The 27295-nt window shown below is 42.7% G+C and overlaps 1 protein-coding gene across 2 annotated transcripts in view; it reads right to left on the bottom strand.

Moving 5' to 3' along the window:
* Positions 1-27295, bottom strand: part of EDEM3 (ER degradation enhancing alpha-mannosidase like protein 3) — a 34791-nt gene that overhangs the window by 4694 nt on the left and 2802 nt on the right. Inside the window, exons 3-20 of one of the 2 annotated variants that reach the window (XM_068141329.1) lie at positions 22802-22902; positions 20224-20263; positions 18553-18665; positions 17285-17438; positions 16068-16202; positions 14729-14834; positions 14098-14195; positions 12634-12759; positions 11679-11762; positions 9181-9264; positions 8505-8629; positions 7894-8059; positions 4423-4577; positions 3192-3345; positions 2529-2723; positions 1610-1775; positions 915-1100; positions 33-80 (exon numbers count right to left, since the gene is read on the bottom strand). In XM_068141329.1, coding sequence (XP_067997430.1) covers positions 33-80; positions 915-1100; positions 1610-1775; positions 2529-2723; positions 3192-3345; positions 4423-4577; positions 7894-8059; positions 8505-8629; positions 9181-9264; positions 11679-11762; positions 12634-12759; positions 14098-14195; positions 14729-14834; positions 16068-16202; positions 17285-17438; positions 18553-18665; positions 20224-20263; positions 22802-22902 — 2236 coding nt within the window. The remainder of the gene's footprint in view (positions 1-32; positions 81-914; positions 1101-1609; positions 1776-2528; positions 2724-3191; positions 3346-4422; positions 4578-7893; positions 8060-8504; positions 8630-9180; positions 9265-11678; positions 11763-12633; positions 12760-14097; positions 14196-14728; positions 14835-16067; positions 16203-17284; positions 17439-18552; positions 18666-20223; positions 20264-22801; positions 22903-27295) is intronic. The other variant, XM_068141330.1, reaches the window with a different exon arrangement.

The following is a 27295-nucleotide window of genomic DNA, read 5'->3' as shown; positions in this document are numbered from 1 at the left end:
TGCGTAAGCTACGTTTAATACAAGATACTTACTGCTATCAATAATGTAGTTTGGAATCATTTTACCTTTAAAGATTGTTGCTGGGATTCCAAATGGAAGCATGAGGAGAGGGGAAGAAGCAGACACAGATTACAAATTCCCAAGTGTGCATACCACTTTGTTAGAGCAGTCTAACCACAGAGAGAGGCAGGAGGCGTTAGTCAGCAGCTGTGAAGAACACTGCAGCTTTCAGCATATCACCTTTGCAAATGTGCAGGAAATAAATGCTGCCACTGAGAGATTTCATCTTTTACCTGCTCTGCTTGGACAAAGTGGTGCTAGCAAGGGAGGCTCACAAAAGGGAAGCTCAGAATGCTCTGTCATAGGCAAACATTTTAATTGGGAATGTATTAGCTTGCAACCTTCCTGCATCATGCAAGAAAAATTGCTAAACATCTGAGCTCAGCAGCCTTATTTCTCACTTCTCCTTAGACAGGCAGAATGGTTGTAACAGTTGTATCTTTCCTTTTGGGTACCAAGGGTGTCACTGGGGAGCTTGATAAGAGAGAGGCATTTACAATGTAGGGCACTGAACACTCAGCTATTCCTGACACCACTTCAAAGCACATTAGGACAAAAGGGGTCCAAAAAGAATCCAAAAGGCTGCATTTTCTCATTAGACAACTTATGAACAGCCTTCATGTTGATTAGAACTTGAAGAGGGGGAGCAGGTAATGACACTCCTCAGACAATGGCTTTTTGCTGGAATAACCATTACCAATGTCAAACAGAAAAGCAGAGTTGCCAAGTAACACGTGTGCACCTTTGGGTGGCAACAGAAGTCATCACTGTGCATGGCACACTGTGCCACGGCAGAGAGGGAAGCTGAATTGAAGAATAACCTCTGAATCTGAATAAACCACCTCTGATCTTACCTCTGTCTTTTGCTTTATCAGAAAGGAGCACCTCCACAGCCTCATACTCCCGGATTGCATCCAGGATGATGTTTCCTTCCTTGTTGAAGAGGAAGAGCATGGGAATTGTGATATCATCTGTGTTCTTCCCATCACCAGCCATTTGGAAGAGAGGAGCTGTGTCACTGCTGCTTCCCTCGTTGTCATCTGGCCAGTGCACACAAGAAGCAAGTGACCTTCCTGTTAGATAGACTACAACTCCCAATTCCCAGAGACTTCTCAGCAGCCTTCTGCTGCCCAGACAATTAAGAGGATGCCAGGCACAAAATCTGAAGCTTGCTGCAAAAAGGCAACATGTCTACTTGTTTCCCTTAACATTTCTCATTCCTACCTTGTCTTCCTCAGCAGTAAGCAGACAGCACTACTGCAATTCTGTGATCCTTCAAAGAGTTTTTAATCTGCAAAACCCAGTGACAATCACCCATCCCAATCAACTCTGTGATCCTTTAAAGAGTTTTTAATCTGCAAAACCCAGTGACAATCACCCATCCCAGTTTGCTCAGCTATGCTTTCTGCACAGAACCACACAACCATTTCTTCTTCTGAAGGCGCAGTTTCTGTGCTGTCATCTCAGACAGTTTAACAGCTGCTTATCAGCTCTCTACTATCTCCAAATCTGTGAAGTACATCTACATGAACTGAAGGGTTTTGCTTACCAATAACAATGCCTCCTATTGCTCCAGCTCTTTGAACATTTCGTGCCTTTTCAGCAAACATACACTGGCCTCTCTGCATCAGAGCAATCTTCTCTTTCACTGCCTCAGGATTAGTGATCTCTGAGCATCCATTATATGGCTTAATGGTTGCAACAAATCCTCTTGTCTGGGGAAAAAAAAACAAGAAGAGAGAATTAGAGCACTGCGTTCAAACTTGCAGAAGAGTCCTAAGCATTTTCATTCCCTCAGTTAATCTAATGCATTCAGTGACAGAAGCCAATGTTCTGTCAATGCAGGCAATCTTTACCCTGAAGCTGGAGTTCTGAGAAGCAAAGAATGACCAAGTGAAAACCTAATTCTTATATCTGCTGTCTCTGGAAAATTCTCTTCTGTGAACTGCTTCCCTGGAACTCCTCTTTGGGGCTGCACCTTGCCTAGTCTAAGCCACTGGGTTTTCCTACTGCTTCCAATAGGGATCACTGCCACTGATATTTTCTTCTTCCATCCAGACACAGCCTTTTATAAAAGCTTGTATGAAAACAGCCTATTCTAACTCCAAAATGGCTTTTGAGAGTCTTTGGCTGACATGGTAGGAAAACCTCTCCTTGAATTAATCTCTCTTAAGATCTGCACTGCAGACCATATGACTTTGTTTCCAGAAAACCATACTATGCATGCATTTTAAATCCCAACTCATCACTGATGACTCAAGAGCAAAGCACAGGCCACAGACTGCTAAGTCACCCATCTGAAAGTCTGTCACTGCTGTCATTTCTGTGCCCTGTCATTTTAATCACTGTAATTAATTGATCACCCTCTTGCTGGCAAGGCTGAGATAGAAGCAGTGCTGTAAAATTTAGACTTATGGAATTAGGAAAGTAACAAAGCCACAAAGAGATTGAATCAAGATCCTCCCTACCCCTGCTTTGTGTTTGGATAAGTCCATCCCAAATTGTGCTGGTCCAGCAGTCAAGACCACCCTGCCAAAGAACGGATGGGAAACAATCTGAACAGCACGAGGAGGTAGCTGTTGCTCTTTCTGCTGCTGACTGGAGAGTTCGATCATCTCCTGCATGAACCGCAAGCCATCCTCAGCATCAAGTGAACTTGCTGCCTGGGAGTAAAGAAACATAAACAGTTTCTTCAGAAGTGTTTGAGGAAAAGAAAATAATTACTGAAGTTATGTTTGCTTTGGACCACTGCTGCAGAAATTTTAAAGCACAGAGCAGATGCTCACTGGCACTCATTCATCATCTCACTGAGGAAGTTAACCTTTCAGCGCCTCTACCACCCAGAAGACTGAAAACACACAGACCACTTAAACACAAGTGGAAGTATCTCACACCGAGATCTTTTCACATAAGGTGTTGCTAGCTACATCACTTTGACTCAAAAGCCTCCATCTAATTTAAGGGAAGATTAGTTAAAAGTGTTAATGAGGCAAAACATTAACAAGCAGAAGGTTGCTAAATATAGCTGCAGCTAAAGCTCATGTGCCTCTTTCCAGTCTGCCAGTCCCTCTGAAGCTCTTAACTGTCCAGTATCACTGAAGGTTTCCAAAAGAAGTCCTGTCAAGTCTTACTTGCACTGCATGCTGTACTAATTGTACTCTTCCATCCTTCAGATGAATCAAACTGACTCCCATCTTCTTCAGTATCTCCAAGTGTTCAGGATTACTGGCCATGAAGTCTCTGGCTCTCAATGGTGGCTTTGGTCCACTTCCCAAACCATCTTCTCTGCCAAAAGACATTAGACATCAAAGCTTTAAAAACAAGACTGTGGTTGAAATGCAACTCTCACATTATTCCTACCACCCCAAAACTTGGATTCTTTCAAATAATGCTGAGTTCAAGCTTCACTAGGGTTCAGCTTATCAAACTGTCTGTCTTTTAAAGCTGTTGAGATGATCAGCGATTCTGTAGTGCAAAAAAACACATGCAAGGGTGATGGCAAGACTGCCAGGTGCTGTCTCTCTTGTCTGAACAGACTGCATGACTATTAGACTGACTAAAATCAGTTGTCCTCAAGCAGTTGCTTCTCAGTGTTATTTGTGAAGTATAAATACTGAAGAGCTGGTTAGAAGGATAAACTTCCTCAGCTTTAACACTCTCCTAAATTCTTCAAAACAAGTGAAGTTGGGGATCTTATCAATATCTAAAGGCCAGATGTCAAGACTCTTTTCAGGTGTGTCCAGTGACAGGACAAGGGGCAGTGGGCACAAACTGGAAGCCATCTGTGCAGGAAGGAAAAAAATTCTTTGCTGTAGGGGTGCTGGAGCCCTGGAGCAGGCTGGCCAGAGAGGCTGTAGAATCTCCTCTGGAGAGACTCCAAATCCACCTGGACACTGTGATCCTGGGCAAGCTGCTGTGGGTGCCCCTGCTTTAGCAGGGTTGTTGGACTGGACAACCTCCCGAGGTTCCTGCCAACCCTCACCATGCTGGGATTGTGTGAGGTTCTGTAGTATGATTTGCTTACTACAAAGAACTGCAGAACCGTTCAAGGGATTGCAGAAATCAATTTTACAAATCAGAGACATGCTTCCTGCAACACCTGAGCTATAATTCCCACTTGGAGCATGTGGCTCATTAAGCTCCTTTTGCTTTGAAAAGCACTCTAATTCCTGCTGGAGATGAATTAAGTCTTGCTGTTGATGCCAGTCTGATTTTTCCCTGTAGCTCAGTTATCCATTCTAAAAGGACTACAAACTCAAGCAGAGCAAGCTCCAGTACACCTCGTATTTCTCCTTACATGCATTAACAGACTCAATTCCACTCGTCTCTACACTGCCAAAAGACAGAAAACATCCATCTTACGCTCTGGAAATACCCCTGGGACAGCTCTTATCCACCACATTTTTCAAAGGTTCACGAATGCTTTGAGCAAACATTGGGTCATTTGGGAAAAGAATCTGGGTGTTGGGACAGGTCCAGTCAAAGTTGCTGTCATCCAGCTCTGTGTATTCTGTAGTCTAAAACAAGAGATGCAATCACTTGTTAAAAATGTAGCTTACAGTTCTATATGCAAAAAACCATCAGATCCACCCTCAAGTAATGTGTGTACTCAGGATACACAGCAGCTGAGTGCAGTCCAGACGCCAGGAATGAAGGATGCATCACTTTTCTGTGCCACACCTTGGAGTAACAAAGGCTAATCAGCTAACTACAGCCCCATTCTAGGGACAGACAAATACAACCAGTTCTGATTTGTCACTTACCAAACCTGCAGCCACAATCTCTCCACCTTTTTTTGCAGAAACACCTAATCCTTTAGTGGCAAATAGCATTTCTCAAGCCTGCTCAGGACACAGCTAGTGTCCCTGCACCTTTATGTGCTGGACAACTGAAGGAAGTTGTTCTGATTTAATCTGACTGTGTCTTCATGCTGCGTGGAGGAGCTGCAGACCTGAGGTCATTCCTGCTTCCCGTTACTAAGAATATCACATCCGATCATATGAACAAAAGATTCTCCTCCTCAGAAGCCACATAGGCTTGGAAGCCTGAATGGGCAGGGATAGATCTCTGTGTAACTCACAGAGTCTATTTTCAGTAAAGATGAGAGAGTTCACACTGGCACAAACTGCCAGTTTGCAACATGTGAAGCCATGTGGAACATGTACGGCGCTTTGGAGCCATAGTTAGCCTGCTCTTAGTTGTGGTATTTATCTACTTGCAAGAAAAGCCCACAGCAAAAACACTCCACCTTGTTTGCAATGTATTAGCTAATTAAAAATCTACTAAATTATCTTATAAAAGTAGGTAAAGGCTCCCTAAAAACAAGGTCAAAAGGCTGTTAGCTTACTGGAACAAACACTTTGAAGCATCTCTGCTCCTAAGTGTGACAAATAGTAGTCACATCACCAAAAGATCTTGCAAGCATCACAGTGCAAGACATGACCTTTCCTGTTTATGAGAACCAGTACAAACAGGATGTTGGGTTGATGCTGCCAGATAGCTCACAGGCACTTTGGCTTCATAGCACTGTGTTTATATTAAACATAATTGACACATTCCATTTGTTCTTACCCATTTTTTGTCACCATCAGGTAAATTCCGTAACAGAACAAACACACTCACAGCCTTTTAGCCATTTCACACAACTTTTGGGACACTCTTTTCAATGGACCTTTCTTATTTGCATTATGCATGTTAACAGCTCTGACTTAAAGAGCTTAAGAAAACTGCACTTGAACAATTTACTCTGTTGCCCTTTATTGGCCTTTTACTAATGTTGGTGGTTCTGAAGAGAACTACACTTTTGAGGCCACCTCTTCAGACAGCTTAAGCTGTGGGTATCCTGCCTGCCTCAAAAGTATCAACTTTTCATGTTGGGAATGAAAGTCACATAAAATACTTCAGATCCTTCAGAGAACTTCTTGTGTAGTTTAAAGAAGTCTCTCCTTTCCAAAACTCAAAGATGAAACAGGATAAATGCTGAAGGAAAGCACATTTCAGAGAGGCTGCAGGCTCTCCACCATCAAGGAACAGGAAAATCCAACTCCATGGCACATTAAATGTATTAATGTTGGGCACTGAGAACAAGTAATTGTATTTATCCCACTAATGAGCATGAAACTCTGTCCCTGAACCAGCATGCTTTCCAATCAGTGTGGCTTGACACACAACAGGAGCATTTTCCCCTGATCCAGGTATTACCCTAAAACTCCAAGTACAGGCTGAAAATGGAGACACTAGCATAAGGGAATTTACACCCCTGATGCCCCTGTCACTCTTTTCTCCACAGTCTCATGTGTTTCTACTGCCTCACAAATAAATGATATCACTTTACCTCATGAGCACAGACCAAACCAATGACAGGTATTTATGATGCTCCTCTGCACAGCTGTATTAGCTGTAGGTTATTTTGGAAGGTTAAGTAATGTCTAAACCTGTCAGTGTTCCCTAGGCTCAGTGTTGGGGCCAGTTCTGTTTAGCATTTTGACCAATGAATCTGGATGAGGGGATCAATTGCACCCTCAGACACTAAGCTGGGAGGGAGAGTTGGTCTGCTTGGGGGCAGCGGGGCCCTACAGAGGTGGACCAGTGGGCAGAGGGCAACGATAAAAGGTTCAGTAAGGTCAAGTGCCTTGGGTTTCACCAACCCCATACAACGCTACAGACATGGAGAGCAGTGGCTGGAGAGCTGCCTGGTGGAGAAGGATCTGGGAGTGCTGGTCAGTGGTTGGCTGAACATCAGCCAGTGTGTGCACAGATGGCCAAGAAGGCCAATAGCCTCCTGGCCTGGATCAGAAATAGTATGGCCAATAGCAACTGTCTCCCTCCACTCAGCACTGGTGAGGCCACACCTCAAATACTGTACTCACTCCAAGAAGGGCATTGAGGTGCTGGAACAGGTCCAGAAAAGAGCAACCTAAGCTGGTGAAGGGCCTTGAACACAAGTCTTTTGAGGAGTAGCTGAAGGCAGTGGGGCTGTTCAACCTGGAGAAAAGGAGGCTGAGGGGAGACCTTCTGGCCCTCTGAAACCCCTTGAAAGGTTGGGGTAAGGTGGGGGTTGGTCTCTTCTCACGTGTAGTAAGTAACAGGGCAGGAGGAAATGGCTTCAAATTGTGCCAGAGAAGGCTCAGGTTAGACACTAGGAAAAACTTCTTCCCAGAAAGGGTTCTCAGGCACTAGAACAGGCTGCCCCAGGAGGTGGTGGCATCCCCATTCCTGGAGGGGTTTAAAAGACACACGAATGTGCTGCTGAGGGACATGGTTTAGTGGCAGTGGCTTAGCAGTAGTGGTGGGATTGTGAGCTCTGGGTGTGCAGCTGGACTTGATGGTCTCAGAGGTCTCTTCCAACCTCAACAGTTCTGTAATTCTATCAGTGTTCTCACATTTAGACAACACATGCCTATTGCATGGATTTAAACAAACCCTTCTAAATTTACCAAGGGTCAGTGTGCTAAAATTAGCAACAACAACTTAGGCGTTGATGAAAATGTCTTAGAAACAAACAATAGAAAATAAAGCTGAAAACAAAAGCACAACAGTGTATTCTTTTAACATTTTTACCAAGATGAAGAATCATTTTCTTTTTATATATTGCTCATATCCCACAGATTTTTTCCCCCCCTGATTCAGTGGTGCAGAATCTCATCAAGTAAACATTATTTGTAGCCATGTGAGGACAAAATGGCTCCTATGAAATGAAGTGTCAGAAATGGTGTAATTCTTCAAACTAGGACCTTTCCTGCTTTTTCATCTACTTCTTCCCATTAAACAACAACAAAAAACCCCCAAACAGCTTCAAAGCACCAGTAAAACTAAGTTAGAGTTATTACTTACTGTATTTTTTTTAGAGATGGTTTGGTTTGTAGTGGAAAGCCAAAGTGGTAACAGATGAGCTTCTGTAGTGAAGATATAATCTTCAATGTCAAAAATCATGTCTTCCTTATCAGCAAACAGCAGGTAAAGATACTTAAACATCTCAGCCAGGAAGAAAGAGTCCATTCTATGGGAAAGAAATGCATGCCCTTTAGGAAGATCCCCCCTTCTTTTCAAAAGCATCAGTAGAACAAATACTCCTGCTGCTCCATCTCTGAAGACTTCATGACTATCACTGTGGAACTGAATTCCATTAGTGTTCCTTCCACTGAGAAGAAACTATGTTTGGAGGGAAATGATCAGGCATGTCCAGTACCAACCAGCAGAAACATACAAAACAAATAAACCTCTTTACAAACCTCTTGATTGGAAGTGTATTTGGTTTGGAAGTAATTCCTCCATCAATCCGAGACAAACAGTTTATAGACTATGACAAACAGGCAATTCTGGGCTTGGTTGTTCAACTGCAGACAGCCAGCTACTCAAAAGTCAATTCAGTTATGTAAAGAGAGTAATGAGATTTTTTTTCCCTGTAATCTTTTTATGAAGAAGAAAATTGCAAAGCCTTTTACCTGTCTTCATGACTTCCCGTACGAACATCCTTCATTGCAGCAAACCCACAAGGCACTCGTGCGTACTTGTTCAAGTTTTCAATGAGTGTTTTTCCCACTTCTAGGTAATAAGGGTCCCCAGTAGCCTACAAAAGCAAGGCAAACCCCAAACTCAGAGGTGCAGTTTGACTTAAGGTACAATTAGCAGCTTCCGTTTTCCTAACGCTAGTTTTGACTCCAAACCTTCTCAGGCACCATAAAGTCTAATTTATTAGGGGTGCTAATCAATCTGAGATTCCACTGCACATGCAGGTAAGGACATGGAAATGCTTACAGAAACACCAGGACATTTAGGCACTGCTCTTTTCTGCAAGGTACAAGTGGCTTTTGCTCTTAAGTCTCTCAGATCTCTCTTAAGAGAGATCAGCACTATCTGTAAACATCATTTAAAATACAGCCCTTTATCAACTAACTGTTTTCTTTCTAATTCTAGGCATATAAAACAAGACTTCTACAACAAGTTTTGAAAGCAAATACTTTCAACTTGTTTACACACAGACCTGGTTCCAGCAGACAAAATAAGCTAGAGATAGGCTATATATTTTATACCAAAATATGCTACTCCTTATTGAAATAAAACCAGATTTTGGGTGCTGAACAAAGTGACCAAAAACCAGAGGAATGAAAGTGACCTTACCTTATACAAGAAGTAAGTGCTTTCAGCAAACTCAGGCCTTAAAGGATGCTGAGCCCAGTGAACTCTAAAGTCTGTTGTGAATGCCTGAAGAAGTGTAAAGGACCGACAAAAATAAATACAAGAAAACCAAACACAGGTTCATTTCATAGAATCATAAAATCATCTGGGTTGGAAGAGACCTTTAAAGGTCATCTAGTCCAACCTCTCTGCAGTGAGCAGGGATATCTGCAACCACAGCAGGCTGCTCAGAGCCCCATCCAATCTTCACCTTGAAGACTGAACCTTCACCTTTGGGCAACCTGGTCCAGTGTTTTACCATCTTCGTTACCAAAAACTCCTCTCCAGTCTAAATCTCCCTCTTTGAGTTCAAACCATCAACCCTTGTCCTGTCACAACTGGCCCTGATAAAAAGACTGTCCCATGTTTCTGATTGGCCCCAAGAATTGACTCCTAAGTTAACTGTATCACAACAGCTAAAATACACAACAGTGGAGGCCTGAAGGTCCAACATCAGCCTCAGAAGGCTGCAAGAACGTCTCTCCAGTTAGTACACTTGGAGTCAAAACCTAAACTGCTGTTCTAGACAGATTCACAGATTGCATCAGGTTGGAAGGCATTCTCAAAGGCCATCTTGTCCAACCCACCCTGCAGTCCACAGGGATTAGATCAGATTTTGAATGTCTCCAGAGACAGGGCTCCAACCACATCCCTGGACAACCTGTGACAGTATTTAGTATTTCCTTTATTCAGACCACTTAGCATGAGTGAAATTAAAGATGTGTTAGGGCAGGACACCACCCAGCCTCCTGACAAGTCTCCAGCAGGTGGAGTTCTGGCAGGAGATGCCAGGTGAGAACTTGTGCTCCAGACCCAGAAGGCAGCATACAGCCTCCAATCACTCCCATCAGCACAAGTACCCTACTGTTGCTGCAACCCAAGCAAAGCAGCCTGTGGAAGGGCAGCTACACAGAGATCACCCTTTGACAAGTACCATTTTTGCAAGCACACCTGTCACCTTACACCTCCAGCAGATTAAGCTGCCATTGCAGGCTGACAGAGGAGAAGCAGCTGTTTCTACCATAAGAAATACCACAGGACAGAAATCAGTTATCTACAAATGTTTCAGTCTGTGTATTCACTCTTATTATGCATGGGTAAAAGCCCCTTCTGTGATGGCTTGCATTCACTACCAGTTTGTACAGGGTTTAAATGAGGTCTTTGCTAAAGAGGATGGCATATTGGCTTAAATCCAACTAACTCATCTGTCAGACTTGCTTGTGAAAGTACAAAGCACCAAAAAAAACCAACCCAAAAACTCCCTAAGGAGCCAAATCATACCATTTTAAAAGCACTCTAAAAAAAAAATCACTCCAGTGCTTAGAAAGCATTCTTTGGTCTCACTAACTGCATTAGGTGAATGTGATGGTAATTAAAATCATCTCTAGCAGAAGTAAGTTTACACCAGAGGAAAGACAAAATTAAAACTGGAGCAGGAAGCTTTCTCATATATTCTGGGTCACCACAGAATAAAGACACACTTCAGCAGGTAAGCAAGCTTTCCTGTGCAGAATACACTTGCTCAGAGACTACCCTGGCAATATCTACAAATAACTTTTTGTACTTTTAAGGACATTATGCACAATTTCAGAACAATTCAGTCCTTCATTTCCCTCTTTGGGTTAAAAGAAGATGACAGTGAATTAATGCTATTGTATTACTAAGGAGCTACTACAAGTTATACAAGTTCTGCAGACTGCAATGAGTCAAGGGCAGTTCTGAAAGGCTAAAATACAAAGCCCAAGAAACCACTAATACCAGCAGCAGCTTCCTCTTGTTGTGTTAATTACAACATAACTGAAAAAATATTTCATATCCAAAACAGTTGCAGGACTGTAAGTCATATATGAGTGCTATGGAAATGAGCCTTTGGTTTTAATAACACATAGTATCATAGTATCAGTCAGGGTTGGAAGGGACCACAAGGATCACCTAGTTCCAACCCCCCTGCCATGGGCAGGGACACCCCACACTAGATCAGGCTGGCCAGAGCCTCATCCAGCCTGGTCTTAAACACCTCCAGGGACGGGGCCTCGACCACCTCCCTGGACAACCCATTCCAGGGTTTCACCACTCTCATGGTCAAGAGCCTCCTCCTCACATCCAGCCTGAATCTCCCCACCTCCAGCTTCATTCCATTCCCCCTAGTCCTATCACTACCTGAGATCCTGAGAAGTCCTTCCCCAGCCTTCCTGCAGGCCCCCTTCAGATACTGGAAGGCCACAGTTAGGTCACCTTGGAGCCTTCTCTTCTGCAGACTGAACAGCCCTAACTCCTTCAGTCTGTCCTCATAGGAGAGGTGCTCCAGCCCTCTGATCATCCTTGTGGCCCTTCTCTGGACACATACACCCTCTGTTGTTTTTTTTTCCCCACAATGATATCTGAAACTGCTCAAATTAAGCTAAGAATCAGTTTACACCAGTAAAAAATTACTACTTTACCTCTGGAAGAAAGTTATGCTTTTTTATAACCTGATACAGCATCTCATGAGTTTCAATGGCAGGCCTAATATCACCCTTCAGCACCTAAAATGGAATAGTAAAATTAACACCAATCCACCACACAAAGTTAGGCAACAATCTCTGTGGTCATGTAAAGCTGCAGACCAATTTCTGTGGGGTAAGTGTGATTTAGCTTGTCTTAAAGGTGTAAATGACACACAACCTAGAAAAGCTGTCACTAGAGTACCAAGAACATAGCTTGCTTGGATTGTTTTTTGTGACTAGTCTGAAGGAAGCAAACCCTGCAGACATCCTTCTCTTGGCACTCAACAGGGCCAGCAATGCATGCTAACTTGCATCATAGCACTGCAGTGGCAGGACTGAGCACCATCCAGTATTCCTGCAAATCAAATTGCTCAGCGTGACTTGTGAATTATAAAATCATGGAGTGTGAGGTGCTGGCAGGCACCTCTAGAGATCGAGTCCAAGCCCCCTGCCAAAGCAGGCTCACCTAGGGCAGGACACACAGGAATGTATCCAGGTGGGTTTTGAAAGTCTCCAAAGAAAGAGATTCCACAACCTGTCTGGGCAGCCTGCTCCAGGGATCCAGCACCCTAACAGCAAAGAAGTTTCTCCTCATGTTGAGGTGGAACTTCCTGTGTTCCAGCTTGTACCTGTTGTTCCTAGTCCTATAGCTGGGCACCACTGAAAAGAGCCTGGCACCTTCATTTTGACACCCACCCCTCAGATATTTAGACACTGATAAGGATCCCCTCTCAGCCTTCTCTTCTCCAGACTAAACAGCCCCAAGTGTCTCAGTCTCTGTTGACATGAGAGATGTTCAAGCCCCTTAGTCATTCTCACAGCTCTTCATTGGATTTCCTCCAACAGATCCCTGTCTGTTTCATTATTTACTTGTTATTAAGATCATCTGCACACAGGGTTTAATCCTTACCTGCAATCCAGGGAAGAAAGCTAGCAAAGAATCCATCCAGGTCCTAGCATTTAGCATTGGTTTATGAATGTGAACATCAAGAAGAAGAGGTGGTTGGCTGATGTATCTCATTATGGCATCGTAGTGCTGACAAAGAGCAGGAAAAACATGACTTTGTATTCCCAAACAGATAGAGATGACCAGACTAGATGCTTTACCCCTAAATGCTGTAGATGGCCTAGCAGCAGGCATTTTATTTCAGTAGAAGCAGCACTACACTCCCAATCATTATTACCTCTAGCAGTAGTTTCTACTTTTCTAGTTTTCTACTTTTACAAACTAAGCAGCAGTAAATACTGAAGAGCTTCACAGCATTACACACAGGATATACATCATTTTTTCCCCAAGTACTACACACACTGTAGTATATTCAGCAGCCATGTGATTAACAAGTTACTATCACAGTTAAGGCACATTTGTTTTGGCTGAATCTTGAAGCACATGCTAGCTAAAGCTGAAACAGCTTTCTCTGAACAAGAGAATTCTAAAGCATATGCATCTGAGGAGGAGAAATGGGAAAGGAGGTATATTAAAAAACAACATAAACAACCCAAAGCAGCTGAATTTGGTTGCTCAGAGGATCTTTCAAACCCACTAGCTCACTTGTCAGTTTACTAACTTCCAATTCTATATAGCCCAAGACAGGAGTTGCCTCTCTTGTTGTCTGAGGCGCAGTCACAACCACGTGAGCCAAACAGATAGGAATCAGTTAACAGACATAATTGAGGCAAAATACAATAATGGTGGCTGCAGGTTAGGAGTATGAAATCATAATTACACTTCAAATGTTGCAACAGGCCTTAAGCTACTGAATTATTCCAATTTTAGTACTGCTTATGATCTAATGGTACCATACAAAATCAGTTTATGATATAAAATGTTGCTGTTGGACATGGCTATTTTCAAAAGGAAAAAATGCTTTTATGAAAGAAAAAAGATGCTGACAAAGCTTCTCAGCAACCTTGTGAATTTAGTAATCAAAGTGTGGCAGGTTTTTCAGCCTATAAGTGTGCTTAGATGTGCAGTGGGCCTCAGGATCTGCAGTGCAAGATTCAGACTATGATTTTCAGATCTTTTTTGTTCCTCCAGGACAGAAGGAAATTGTCCATGGCTTGTACACTGTCTTACAGAAACATTCTCCAAGCTGATCTTGAAATACAGCTTCTCCTGTACTGCAGACATGGAAAAAGGAGCAGAAGATTCTGATTTTCACTGGGTGGTGTTAAAATAGTTGCTTAGGTGACAATTCCCCCAAGATTAGCAAAACCTTGTAGCAAGAGCTGGCACTAGACACACCAGAAGTGGCAGAAATTCTGCTGAAGATCCTTTCTTCACAGGCTTCTCAGAAGAACAGCTGACTGACAATACAATTAGTCTTAAATTTGCCTGGCAGAAGGCACAAACCTGAGCAAGGTGTTAACTTACCGTGTTAAATCTTTCCAGGAAGCTGTCATCTCCCAGCAACACATAGGCTTTTAATAAATATTCATAATAGGAATCTATCCCTGCTCCAACTCCACTATCTAGAAAACAGCAGAGAATGAAAACCAAAGGTGGTAGCCACAAGGGTATTTTTCCTTGGTTTCATTTTGATTTCAAAGGCTTTTTCATCAAGGCACAGATAGATGCAGAGGCACAATATTGGATGTCTATGCTAAAGGCTTTGCAATATCAGTGCACATCCTAGCAAAAACAGACATGCACTGAAGTCAGTTGTTTCACTTTCCTCATGTGAAAGTATTTCCACTGGCTGCCACAAACAACCACAGAGCCATTTAGAATTTTTCCCTATATATTTACAGAGGAATGTCTCAGAATTTACCCCAAGGAATTCCCCTCAGTATTAAAGTGAATCAGAGGACACAAGTAACACGAGCATCTCTACCAGTACACCCTTCCAGAGCAAAGCCTGTTCTAAAGGGTTTCTCCAGCACTGAAATTAGGCTACTCACCTTGCCTATCCCATTAATAGTTTTCAGTAAGGTATGGAAGTGTGCTGGGGACAGTGTCTCAAGATCTTTCTCTTGCCTAAAGTCTAAGCCAGAATGCCACCCACCTTTGCGGACCCAGTCTCCAGTGTGAATGTTAATGGTGACACCCACTAAGTTGCTGCTGCGCTGCCGCTTCTCCCAGATGAAATCCAGTGCTTTCCGAGCATATTCCTGCAACAACAACAAACATTCATCACAAGAGACCAGGGAAACAACAATACCAAACACTACTTCTTCTGTCTCTTCAAATCAGGTTGCTAGGAAATCAGAAAATGTTTCCAATCTATTATAAAATTCAGTGCTGCAAACAGGGCAGGGATTGTCCCCCTGTACTCAGCGCTAGTGAGGCCACACCTGCAGTACTGGCCCCAGGTTTGGGCCATCACTGTAAGAAGGAAACTGAGGTGCTGGAGCATGTCCAGAGAAGGGCAACAAAGCTGGAGAAGAGGTCTAGAGCACAAGTCTTGTGAGGAGCAGATGAGGGAAGTGGGGTTGTTTAGTCTGGATCAAAGGAGGGTGAGGGGAGACCTTTTTGCTCTCTACAACTCCCCAGAAGGCGGTTAGAGCCAGGTGGGGGTCAGTCTCTTTTCTCAAGCAGCAATTACTAGAATGAGAGGAAACAGCCTGACATTGAAACAAAGAAAATTTAGGTTGGACATTAGAAGAAACTTCTTCACTGAAACAGTTGTCAAGCCCTGAACAGGCTGCCCAGGGAAGTGGTTCACCTCATCCAACATGGCCTTGAACACCTCCATAGAGGGGCTGACCACCACCTCCCTGGGCAACCTGTTCCAGTGTCTCACCACCTTCACTGTAAAGATTTTCTTTCTAATCTCCAGTCTAAATCTGCCCTCTTTTGGCTTCAATCCATTCCCCTTGCACTGTCACAACAACCCCTTGTAAAAAGTTTCTCCCCAGAATTCTTATAGGTCCCCTTCAGTTACTGGAAGGCTGTTCCAAGGTCTGTGCAGAGCCTTCTCTTCTCCAGGCTAAACAGCCCCAACTCCCTCAGCCTGTCCTCATAGGGGAGGTGCTCTAACCAACTTTTCTTATTAGTCCTCATCCCAGTGTCCAAAAATCATGCAACCATTACCTTTCAGCTATGCTTCAGTGCAATTATGTTGTTGACTTCTGCTATAGTGTTATAGTAGTATTATTTTAAAGAAAATAATTTCTGTGGTTTTGATCTTTAGAAAAAAAAGAATAATCAAATGAATTCTTAGAGAAAAAGGCCATAAACACAACAAATCTGAAGGCACACACACACCCCCCCCTGTTGTGTGTTAACAACTAAGATATGCACCCATTTCATGAAGCCAAAATTGGTTTTTCAAAATCACAGATGTAACACAACACTAATGAACAGCACACCAAAAAACCCCCAAGGTATCATGGAAAGCAAACCTCAAATATAGATGTTCCTGTGAATCGGCTTAAAGCTGCAAACTCAAGGATCAAGGTACCTGCACAAGCTGTACAGGTATCAGTTTCTGTTCCTGTTCGTGCTTCTGGATGTCTTACCCCAAATTTTAAGTTAACCTAGAAGGAGGGGGGGTGGAAAAAAGGCAGAGATTATCATCTTTATTTTCACTCTTTACACTCCTGTGATAGATTTGTAGAGCAACTCTAATCTATGCTCTTTTTTAAAGGCAAGGGGAATAAAAGAAAAAGATCACACATCCCCCTTCCGTTTTGCTCTGCTTTACCACTTGTCGTCAACTCAAACATGCACATCAAGTTCTTCCTAACTACCCAGAATACTCAACCCCCCAGAACAAGGACTGGCCCAAGTACCTGCTGCCTGGTTCACTGGAGAGATGGATGAAAAAAAAAAACCACTACCCTGAAAATCTAATTCTAACAATTTATATACCAGCAAACCATGAACTCAGAACAGCTTGGTGAGTATGTCACTACTCCTGGCTCCAGAGAACACTTGGTAAATGGTCCTGCTTTCATTGCAGGCACAACTCTCTGGATTCTGGAGAGGGGCCTCTTAGCAGAGGACTGCCAAACCCTGAGCATTTTGAATTAGACATTTTCACTGGGAAAATGCTGATTCACTAAGCCTCAGCTTTTAACTGATGGAAAAGTTTCCAATCAAAGCCACATCTCACAAACCCAATGGAAGATATGCACCAGAAGCACATCTCTGTCATTTAAAGGGTATGACGAAAGTTTTTTACAAGTGAATGATTTTAGATGACAGCTACTTTTGCCCTCTTTAAAATATGGATGTAGACTATGAAGATTAATCAGTTTTCTGATAAATTCACAAGCAAGTGTCTGTGGTTTGTTCTTTCACTGTCTCAGTGAGAGATATGTACCAAACCAAAAATTACTCTCTTCAGCTACTTGGTGCTGCCTTTAAGTAGCAAGAAATCAGTAGGCCAAGATCAGCCAAGATTACTGCTGTTACTATTTATCCACAACAATGCATATTAGAGATTCCAGAGCTGGAAATGTAGGGATTCAGGGAGCCTAAACCACTATTTCTTCAGCCTTTGATTTTCTGTACATTTAATAAATATAGAAATTATTTTAGAAACAGAGATAAAACCAAGACAACAAAAGCTGTGCTGACAGAAGTAACTCTGAATTGCAGAAACCAGAGGACTTACTCTTGGATAAGGGAGACCACTAGTGGTGTTAAAAGCAGGTAAAAGTTTGTAGCCCAGTTCCTTTGCCATGTGCAGAAGTTCACCGTTGTACCACTGCATGTAGTCACCTTTTTCTTTCAGCATAATTGCCACTGAGTGCCCACCTAGGAGACCTCTAAATACAAGAAAAATTATCCAAATCTCAAAAGGTGTATTTATCTCAACAGCAACATAATAATTCCACTCTTTAGATGTCTATAGACATAACTGTGCTATATTCCCATGGCCCTAATTTACAGGAATGCTAAGCAGACACAACTCCCAGTTACATTCAAGGTTTGCTGCCAGCATTTTGGAAGCAATTCTTGTTTAGGACTACATCCTAAACTGCAGAGGATTCATTGATTCATAGAGTTAATCGAGAACAGCCACCAGCACCTCTAAAACTGCACATAACAGAATTCTAGCACAGTGGGAGTTGGAAGGGATCTCTGGAGATCACCCAGACCAACTTCTCCAACAAGTTGTCTGGGATCACAATGTCCAAGCGAGCTTGGAATTTCTGCAGAGAAGACCACTCCACAACCTCTCTGGGCAGCCTGCTCCAGGGCTCCAGAGCCCACAGCAAAGAAGTTTTTCCTTACATATTTAGGTGGAACCTCCTGGACTCCAGCGTGTGCCCACTGCCCCATGTCCTGTCACTGGGCACCACTGAGAAGAGTCTGGCCCCATCCTCTTGCCCCCCACTGTTTAGCTCTTGGCTAGCATTCATCAGATCTCCTCTCAGGTTTCTCTCCTCGAGGCTAAACAGCCCCAGGTCTCTCAGCCTTTCCGCTTCAGAGATACTCAATAGTAGCTTTAAACTAACCTGCTCTGCTTCTGTGCTGAGCAGCACATTGGGCTAGAGACCTCCAGAGTTCCGTCCAACCTGAAATAACCTACTACACTAAGTATGGATATGTACTATCCCTGAAATCAAGTATTGAACAGTGTAATTTATAAGCCTGTTTCCATTACAAAAAAACCACTGCTACCCCAGCAGGAACAATTTCTTTTAATCTCAACAGCTACACCTGCAGCAGTGAGATGGGGGCCAGCTTGACTCAGGACCACTGCATCTGACAGCCTTGCTTAGGGCAGGTGTCAAGCTGCGCTGACACAGGCACAACTGTTGCAAATGATTCAGAAGGAGCACAGAAAGTTGTGACTTAAGAACAGTTCCATAAAAAAACCAAACCAAACAAAATAAACACATTTTAAAGAGTTTAGAAAAGATAAAGGTTACTCACCCAAGGACTCTTATGTTGGTTTCAAAGACAGATACAACTATGTCATTGTCTAAATTCACATCCTTTATTACTTTCCTTACAGCCTCTTCAAACTCTTTGGTTTTATTCAACACCTGCAATACAAATATAACCAGGTGTTGAGGTTTCAGCAGCCACACTCAGGTGTAGAAGAACAAGTGCAATGAATTAAAGAAGGCAAAGCATTTAACATGCCTTGGATTGATGTTGTGGTCCTGCAGGGACGCCCTCTGACACTGTGCAAGCAGACATTAGTATGACTGCTTTTCTCATGAGACACATGAAAGAGAATCAAAGCTGTACACAAAGTCACTGAGAATGTACCTAAATTATCACCCAAGGACTTACTTGTTTTTTCCTTCTCCTGCTCACATGCCATGGCTGTAGTGAGACAGGACTCAGCAGGCTGCAGGCTGTGCTGGTAGAGTGGGCAATGACTGGATTGTTCCAAAGCCTCCCATATTTCACAGAAACTCCTACACATGAGCTAAGGAGCCACATCCTTAAGTTTGGTGAATTGTCCTAGCAGCCTTTCTCCTCCCAGTGGTTTTTCTTTTGTGCCTGAAGAGCAGCCCAAGCATTTCATAGAGTGGTTTAGGTTAGAATGGACCTTTAAAGGTCCAATCCCTCTGCAGTCAGCAGGGACACCTGCAAGTACAGCAGGCTGCTCAGAGCCACAAACAATGTGACCTGCAATAGTTCCATGAATGGGATGGCTATCACCTCTCTGGGCAACCCTCACTGTCAAAAACTTCCTTCTCTCTAGTTTACCACTACCCTCACTGTCAAAAACTTTGTCCTTCTCTCTAGTCTAAATCTCCCACTTTGAGTTTAAAACCATCACCTGTGTCCTGTCACAACAGACCCTGTTCAAAAGTCCCCTTTGAAGTACTGAAAGGCCTCAAGAAGGTCTCCCTGGAGCCTTCTCTTCTCCAGACCAAACAACCCCAACTCTCTCAGTCTGTCCTCACAGCAGAGGGATTCCAAGCTTTTATTTTACATTGATTTTCTTTCAGTCTTTAGGAGTCTTTAGGAATTGGACTCATCCAATTCATTCTATTAAGTGCCTTTAAATTGCACAAGTGTTAATCCTGCTCTAAAACCAAAAAAAAAAAAAAATCAACCACAATAATCCATTTGGGTATCTGGTACAGACTGGCATCTCTTAATAAGAGGTGGAACATAGTAAGCTGGGCAACATTTCCTAGCAAATATAACCAAGGTCTGGGTTTTTTTTGTTTTTAAAGCACATTTAAGTGCAAGCAAATTCAACCATGAAACATACACATACAATGTCAAAGCTTAAATAATTCACTAGTTAAGAGATGTTCACCTACAGCATAAAGCTTTAGAGTACATGGGGAAGGAAACTCATGTGTTTCTTTAAGCTAAAGCCTAAAGAAAAGCAAGTTAAAAAAGCATCAATGAAATGCAAAAGAACCACTCTAGTTTTCTTTTGCAACAAACTCCAGACACCACCACTGCAACATCTAGAAGGTCTTACAAGCAAAAGCCACTTCAAACAGGTACCAGGTGAAGCCAAATTGCTAATTTTGACCTATTGTTTAAAAACATAGAGATCTAAAAACAAATCAGAGCATCAGAAGCCAATCTTTTTTGGTTTATCAAAGTTTATCAAGAGATAAAACTTACCACAAGAGTGTCCAAAGTGTCAATCAAGGTCAGGGAGAACCTGTGAAACAAAATTGAAAAGACATGTATTATAGACTTGGATGGGCAGAAATCAAATCATCTTTAACAGCAGCTAAATTCTCACAGACCACTTGCTGCTAAAAAATTAGTAGTACAGAAGGTGTTTAAAACACCCTGTGCAGCTTCTTCCCTTCATTAGTGACCAGAGTAGGAGCTGTCTCAAACAAGCTGTCACTATAAAGATAACTTCTATTTACTGCAAAGCCTTCAGACTTCTTGGAAGCAAATTTATTCAGGTTTCTAATCAGATACTCAGAAACTCAGCAGAATGGTTCAAAGCCTTCTGCCAAACTATTTTTATCTTTCTTAGGAAAAAAAACCAACAAACCCCAAAGAAAAGGATGTTGACTTAAGTTGTAATAGAAAGACCCAGGAAGATCAAAAATCATCCCAAGCTAAATTTCTTCTCCCAGAAACTCTTCCAACTACCTACTTCAGAAAGAGCTGCAATTGGTTGCAGTGAAGCTCAGTGTTAAAATTAGTGGTGAAAGACTAAAGGATATGGGCTTATTGTGTTAAGAAACTTCTATATGGGATACAATGGAACAGGAAAGAGGCAGTAAAGGAGGCCTGAAGGTACACAGCAGCTCCTGGGCTAGGAATAAGCCAACAGCCTGGAGGTCTTCAACCTGTAAAAGCTTGTCACTATACAAAGATTTTTAAATGACACATGAAATGAAAAAAGCAGATGAGAATCTCCTCTTTGCTGCTTGTCTCAGCAAGTTTCACTTGATGCCACCCAGCACTAGCAAGTGGCAGGCTCAAAAAACTACTTATTCCATAGAAAGAAAACATCAAATCAGATCCACAGAATGCTTGAGGTTAGAAGTGACCTTTGAAGGTCATCTGGTCCAAGCCCCCTGCAGTCAGCAGGGACATCAACAACTACAGCGGGCTATTCAGAGCCCCAAACAACCTCACCTGGAGTGGTTCCAGGGAAGGGGCATCTACCATCTCTCTGGGCAACCTGGGACAGCACCTCACCACCCTCACTGTCAAAAAATTCTCCCCTTTATGTAGTCTAAATCTCCCTCTTTTAATTTAAACTCATTACCCCTTGTCCTGTCACAACAGGCCCTGCTAGAAAGTCTGTCCTCAGCTTTCTGATCAGACCCTTCAAGCACTGAAAGGACACGAGAAGACCTCCTGGAACCTTCTCTTTCTCAGGCTGACCACCACCAATGCTCTCACAGCTGCACCTCCTGAAGGCTGAGGGGAGACTTCATTGCTCTCTACAACTCCCTGAAATCAGGTTGGAGGAGCCAGGTGGGTGTGAGTCACTTCTCTCAAGTAACAAGCAATAGGACAAGAACAAACAGTCTCAAGTTGTGCCAGGGGAGGTTCAGGTTAGATACTAGAAGAAACTTCTTCACTGAAAGGGCTCTCAAACACTGGAACAGGGTCCCCAGGGCGGTGGCTGAATCCCCATCCCTGGAAGTGTTTAAAAGATGCAGAGATGTGGTGTTGAAGGGCATGGTTTGGCACCAGCATTTGCAGTGTAAGAGAAGGGTTGGGCTTGATGATCTTACAGGGTTTTTTCCAACCAAAATGATTCTACACAGAAAGTACTAAATACTTATGCTATTCAGTGCAGCTAAGGGGGTGACAAGTATTTTTACTCGTCACTATGCAAAAAGAAGGTCATTAAGAAGAGTGCATGACCAGGATTAAAAATACATTTCCTTGACACTTCTTTCTCATCAGTCATAGCTCCCAACACCTCCAAGGCAGCAGGCTTACAGAGGAATTCTAGACTATGGAGCTTTCATACAGGACAAAAAATACAAATAAGCAAAACAGGCTCAGCATCATAGAGTGAATTAGGAGCATTTAAGACAAGCCTGCAGCTTTGATTAACACTGCTCTGTTTAGAGACATTAAGCAGTGACACCAATAAAAAAAATCATCTATTTGTTATTAAGTATTTGCTCTATCAGCTGTACACAGACAACAAATGAATCACTTAAAGACAGACTCAGAGCAATTCAACTTTGTATGGAGAAAGGCAGTCCTTAAATCTACATTTTGCTGGCCAAAGCATCAGTACTTCATATTGTAAGCTATCTTAAAAGACAAATGTGAAGGGTTTCCCTGCCTGAAACCATGTTTGTACTCAGGCTATCACACACATGATAATCATTTGACTAACTGTGTTTTCAGAGAGCTTCCTGCTATTAAAAAAACAACAACACATTTTCAATATCACTTCTAAGGCCAGCATAAAAGAGAACTGTTTACTGTCCTGTTCAGCTGATATTTAACCCTTCTAACCTCTACTGAGCAGACAAATTTGCAGACACCATGAATGTCAGCTCACATTTGGAAGACTTTCTTTGGCTCTCACTCCCTGGTCATTTCTTTTCCTGATTAAGGTACAATTTCACATCAGTTAACATGGCAAGAGGAAATAATAAAAGTAAGTTTTTCATGTCAACTGAGCAAACAAGTTTTATGGGCTGCAGACTGTGCTGTCATTCCTAGATGCTTCCATGGTACAGCAACCATTTCAAACACTAACTTTCCCAAGGCGTCGTCCACATCCCCTCGACTCGGCTCCTGACCCCGTACTCGTCCACGACACGTTAATGGCATGAGTTCATCAGCTGGATACGCATGCTCCTGTTGGGGAACAAAGCAGGAAACAAGTTAAAACTGGCACAGCCACTTCAGCAGCTCTTCAGAGCATGATCAAAGGAAGCCAAATTACAGTCACAGAGTATTTGAGGCGAGATGGCACCTCTGGAAATCATCTTGTCCAACCCCTCAAGTCCATGGGACAGCAATGTGCCTTTGTGGCCAAGAGGGCCAATGGTACCCTGGGGTGCATCAAGAAAAGTGTGTCCAGGTCTAGGGAGGTTCTTCTCTGCCCTGGTGAGACCACACCTGGAGTATTGTGTCCAGTGTTGGGCTCTCCAGTCCAAGAGAGACAGGGATCCGTTGGACTCTCTCCAGCAGAGAGCCATGAGGATTATTAGGGCACTTGAGCATCTCCCCTGTGAAGAGAGACTGAGAGACCTGGGGCTGTTTAGTCTTGAGAAGACAGAAATGGGGTCTGATCAATGTCTATAAATATCTGAGGGGTGGGTGTCAAGAGGATGGGGCCAATCTCTTTTTGGTGGTATGCAGTAATAAGACAAGGAACAATGGATACAAGCTTGAACACAGATGATTTCACCTCAACATGAGGATAAATGCCGTTACAGTGAGAGTGACAAGAGCACTGGAGCAGGCTGCCCAGAGAGGTTGTAGAGTCTCATTCTCTGGAGACTTTCAAAACCTGCCTGGATGCATTCCTGTGAGGACTACCCTAGGTGATCCTGCTTTGGCAGGGGTGTTGGACTCAATGATTTCTGGAGGTCCCTTCAAACTTCCAACATTCTGTGATTAGTTAATTATGCATTTTCAGCACCAAGGTGTATATGATACTTCTTATGATGTTTTTTGGGCAGAAGTTATCATCTCAGAGACAAGTTTAAAAGCTTATGCAGGCTTTATCATGGCTGGCATTTTTATGGAAAAATATTGAGAATTAAACTGTGAAGTAACTTTGGAAACATTTCTAAATGAAGACAAGTGACTTAGGGTCACAATCAGTAGCAGATAAAAACTTACAAGGTAAAATAATAAATGGGTAAATTACTACACAAGGCCTAACAAAAGATAACATTCATCAAAAATGCATTCCAAGGCTGAGCCTTTTCCAAATAGAGGATTTGTTTTTAAAGAGAGACATTGCTAGATCTTTTGGAAAAGCAATGGTTACTTCCCCTATTTCTAGAAGAAGCACTCTGCAGAGCTGCACTGTGTTATTATTTCTTGTCAGTCAGGCAGAAACAACAGGAATGGCACCACTGCCCAAGTCAAACACAGTGAATAAGGGGCCTGTTCCTATTCCTTCCCAAGTCAACACAAGCTCTGTAGGCTTACACTACTCACACAGGGGGACATCAAATGAAAGAAACTCCAAATGGAAATGGATCATTGTGCAATAGGAGAGGTTCACTGAAAAATTTTCAGCAGGCACAGAAATACTGGGTAAAAACTTGCTGATGGCTGGGCCCAAAGAGCGGTATGTTCAGTTTTGGGACCCTCACTTCAAGATGGACATTGAGTGGCTGGAGCAGGTCCAGAGAACGGTAATAAAGCTCATGAAGAGTGTGGAGCACAAGTCTTGTGAGAAGTGGCTGAAGGACCCAGGGTCGCCTAGCTTTGAAAACAGGATGCTGAGGGGGACCTTCTGGCTCTCTTCAGCTCCCTGAAAGTTGGGACCTGAAGACAGGTGAGGGTCAGCCATTTCTCACCAGACAGAAGAGACAGGACAAGAGGAAATAGCCTCAAGGTGTGTCAAGTTCTGAAGAGGTTTAGGTTGGACATGAGGAACAATTTCTTCCTCAAAAGGGTTGTCAAACCTGGAAAAGGTTGCCCAGGGCCAGTGATGGAGTCCCAGTCAATGAAGGGACTGAAAAGCCAGGTAGATGTGGTGCTGAGGGACATGGTTTAGTGATGACCTGCCAGTGCTGGTCACCGTTTGGGCTCAATGATCTTAAAGGTCTTTTCCAACCTAAACAACTCTATTCTGTTATGAATTGCATCTCCATTAGAAGCCCAACACAAGTGATTTGGGATACAGCTTCTCTGTTCTGATTTCCTTAGGAAACTAGCTGCTGTACTGTGCTCTCCAATCTTACTTTTAGCACAGAACATGTGGCAGGATAAAAAGTTCAGTTACTGCACTGAAAGAGCAAGCAAACACACTCAAAGCCTTTCTAAATATAAGGTACAAAAATAATCTATATTCAAACATGAAACAGAGAGGAAAAGAAGGAACAACCTTCTGTAAATAAACAGCTCTTACATCAACCTCTTTTGAAACTGATGGTTTGCTTCCCTCTCTACCACCCTCCCAACTGTTTCGGTCTTCGCACGACTCTGTTCTCCCCAAGTTCAATCACAAAAGCCAGAATTTAGATCATTTTAATACAGCTCAGATGTTTCCCAGTATTTCTCACAAATACTCAGATGTGACTATTTGTGCAAAGTGTTCAGAAAAACAGATTAAAGGAACACAGGACAAAAGCAGTGTCAAAACTCAACTCTTTCATTTAAGTCCGGGAGAAAAAAACATGATAAAAACGCTACAGAAAATGGACTTCTAGTCCTACAAAATCACGTGGGACTAGAAGCAAGTTGAGAAAGAAACATTCACTTGTTGTCTGTCTACAGCAAGAAAGGCTTCTAGGTCAAGTGATTTCCAACTTGCAACTTCTCTCCCTTCAAGTGACCTGAAAGGACCCAGTAAATATGAAAACACAGCACAAATATGATAGGTTTCAGGAAAATTATTATAGGCACAGAGCCCAACTGACCCTCTGGAATTTCTGCACATTCTGACCCAAAAGATGACACTGCCCCGTGTCAGGACTGTAAATTCAGGGTAGCAGAGTACTTGAAGAATGAAAGAAGATACACTTCTACTAGTGCTGTATACCAAGAACCACCTACTGGCCTCAAGTGACTGACAATTCCACATACTCCTTCTGACAGTCAAGAAGAAAAAAGATCTGATTAGAACAAACATTGTTCAAAGACTGAAAGAAAACAGCAGCTTTCTCTTAAAGCTTCTGTTAACAAGTGAATGAAAAAAACAGACAAGACAAGATGCCTGGATGATCTCCAGAGGTCCCTTCCAGCCCCTAGTATTCTGTGATCTCAGTGGCAAGAGTTTCGCCCCTTGCATGCAAAGATGCATTTTCAGTCTTCTAAATTCACCAGCCTGTAACGTATATTAATAGAAACAGAAAAGCACAGCTTTGCAGCTGCCTGTTTCAAAAGCAGCTGCAAAAATACCTCCTTCTCTGTCAGAATCAAGCCTGATACCCTAATCTTTTCTTCAGCTTTGAGCAAACAAGTCATATTTCTCTGTTTGTTCAGTGCTCCAGGATACGTGGCAAGTAAATATCCTTTTGGCTTCCAAGTTTCCAGGATCACTAAGTCATTCTTCTCTTTCATCCAGCGTTTTCTTGCTTCAGAAGAAAACGTACCAGCTTGCAGCTTATTACACAAGGAACAGCAAAAGCCTAGATCCTTTCCACTGGTGCATTACATTTTATCCAGTTTTGCCAAATATTTAACAGTTTTTACCTCAGAATGCCATGGGAAATGCAAGCCAAGGGTTTTTTTTTCATGGAATCAGGTCCCAGGCAACCAAAAAGCCTGATGACTGTTAAAGTGCTAAGGTGCCAAAAGCAAGAGTTAATGGTAAAAGAAAAACTGCACCCACTTTGAGAATACTCCTGGCTTGGCTTTCTACTCATTCTTAGAAGCTTTTAATCTTACATATTAAAGCGTTGAACCATAAAAGAGAAACTGGGCCATGTGGCAAGATACTGTCAAGGGACAGCAGTTTGTCCTGCAGGAACTGGGACAACTGAAAAAAGAGGGGTTTCTGCAACAGCCACAGAGCATGTGCACAGACTGTTAACAAAGTCAGCAAGGATGTGTTCTTTAGATGTTTTTTCTTCACATTTACAGTTTCTCCCCAGCAGTGTATTGCTTTTTAGTATACATCTGAATGTAATTATTACTTGAGGAAAGTCAGCCCACACTAATTCTCTGTTCTTAAACAAACCTGAACTAAGCTAATGTATTTCAAGATTGATTAGAGCACAGAATGGTTCACACATCCAGAACATGAAGACACCTGCACAGAAAATCATGAGTCATATTAAAACAGACCATAGTGAGTGTGGCTCCCTGTCATGACAGTCACATACTCAGAAGAGGCTGTAATGCGTAGGTATGGCCCCAGATCCACTTTATGCTCACAAAGCCACTCAAGTGCATCTAACATGCCCCAGAAGAAATACTGCACTCCATTTTTACCTACGAAGTACGATCGGTTCATTTTCTCCAGAACCTGCTGACTAGGCAGCTTTCTTCAGCTCCCTTTTCCTAGTATTGTTAGGAATCTGGAATTTCAGCCTAAATACTTTGTCAAACAACAACACTGCTT

This window comes from Melanerpes formicivorus, unplaced genomic scaffold, assembly GCF_026170545.1.
Source record: "Melanerpes formicivorus ecotype bairdi unplaced genomic scaffold, bMelFor1.0.p_v2 SCAF_7, whole genome shotgun sequence".
Lineage (NCBI taxonomy): Eukaryota > Metazoa > Chordata > Aves > Piciformes > Picidae > Melanerpes > Melanerpes formicivorus.
Note: the sequence above shows the minus strand (reverse complement) of the source record. Positions and strands in the feature narration are given on the sequence as shown.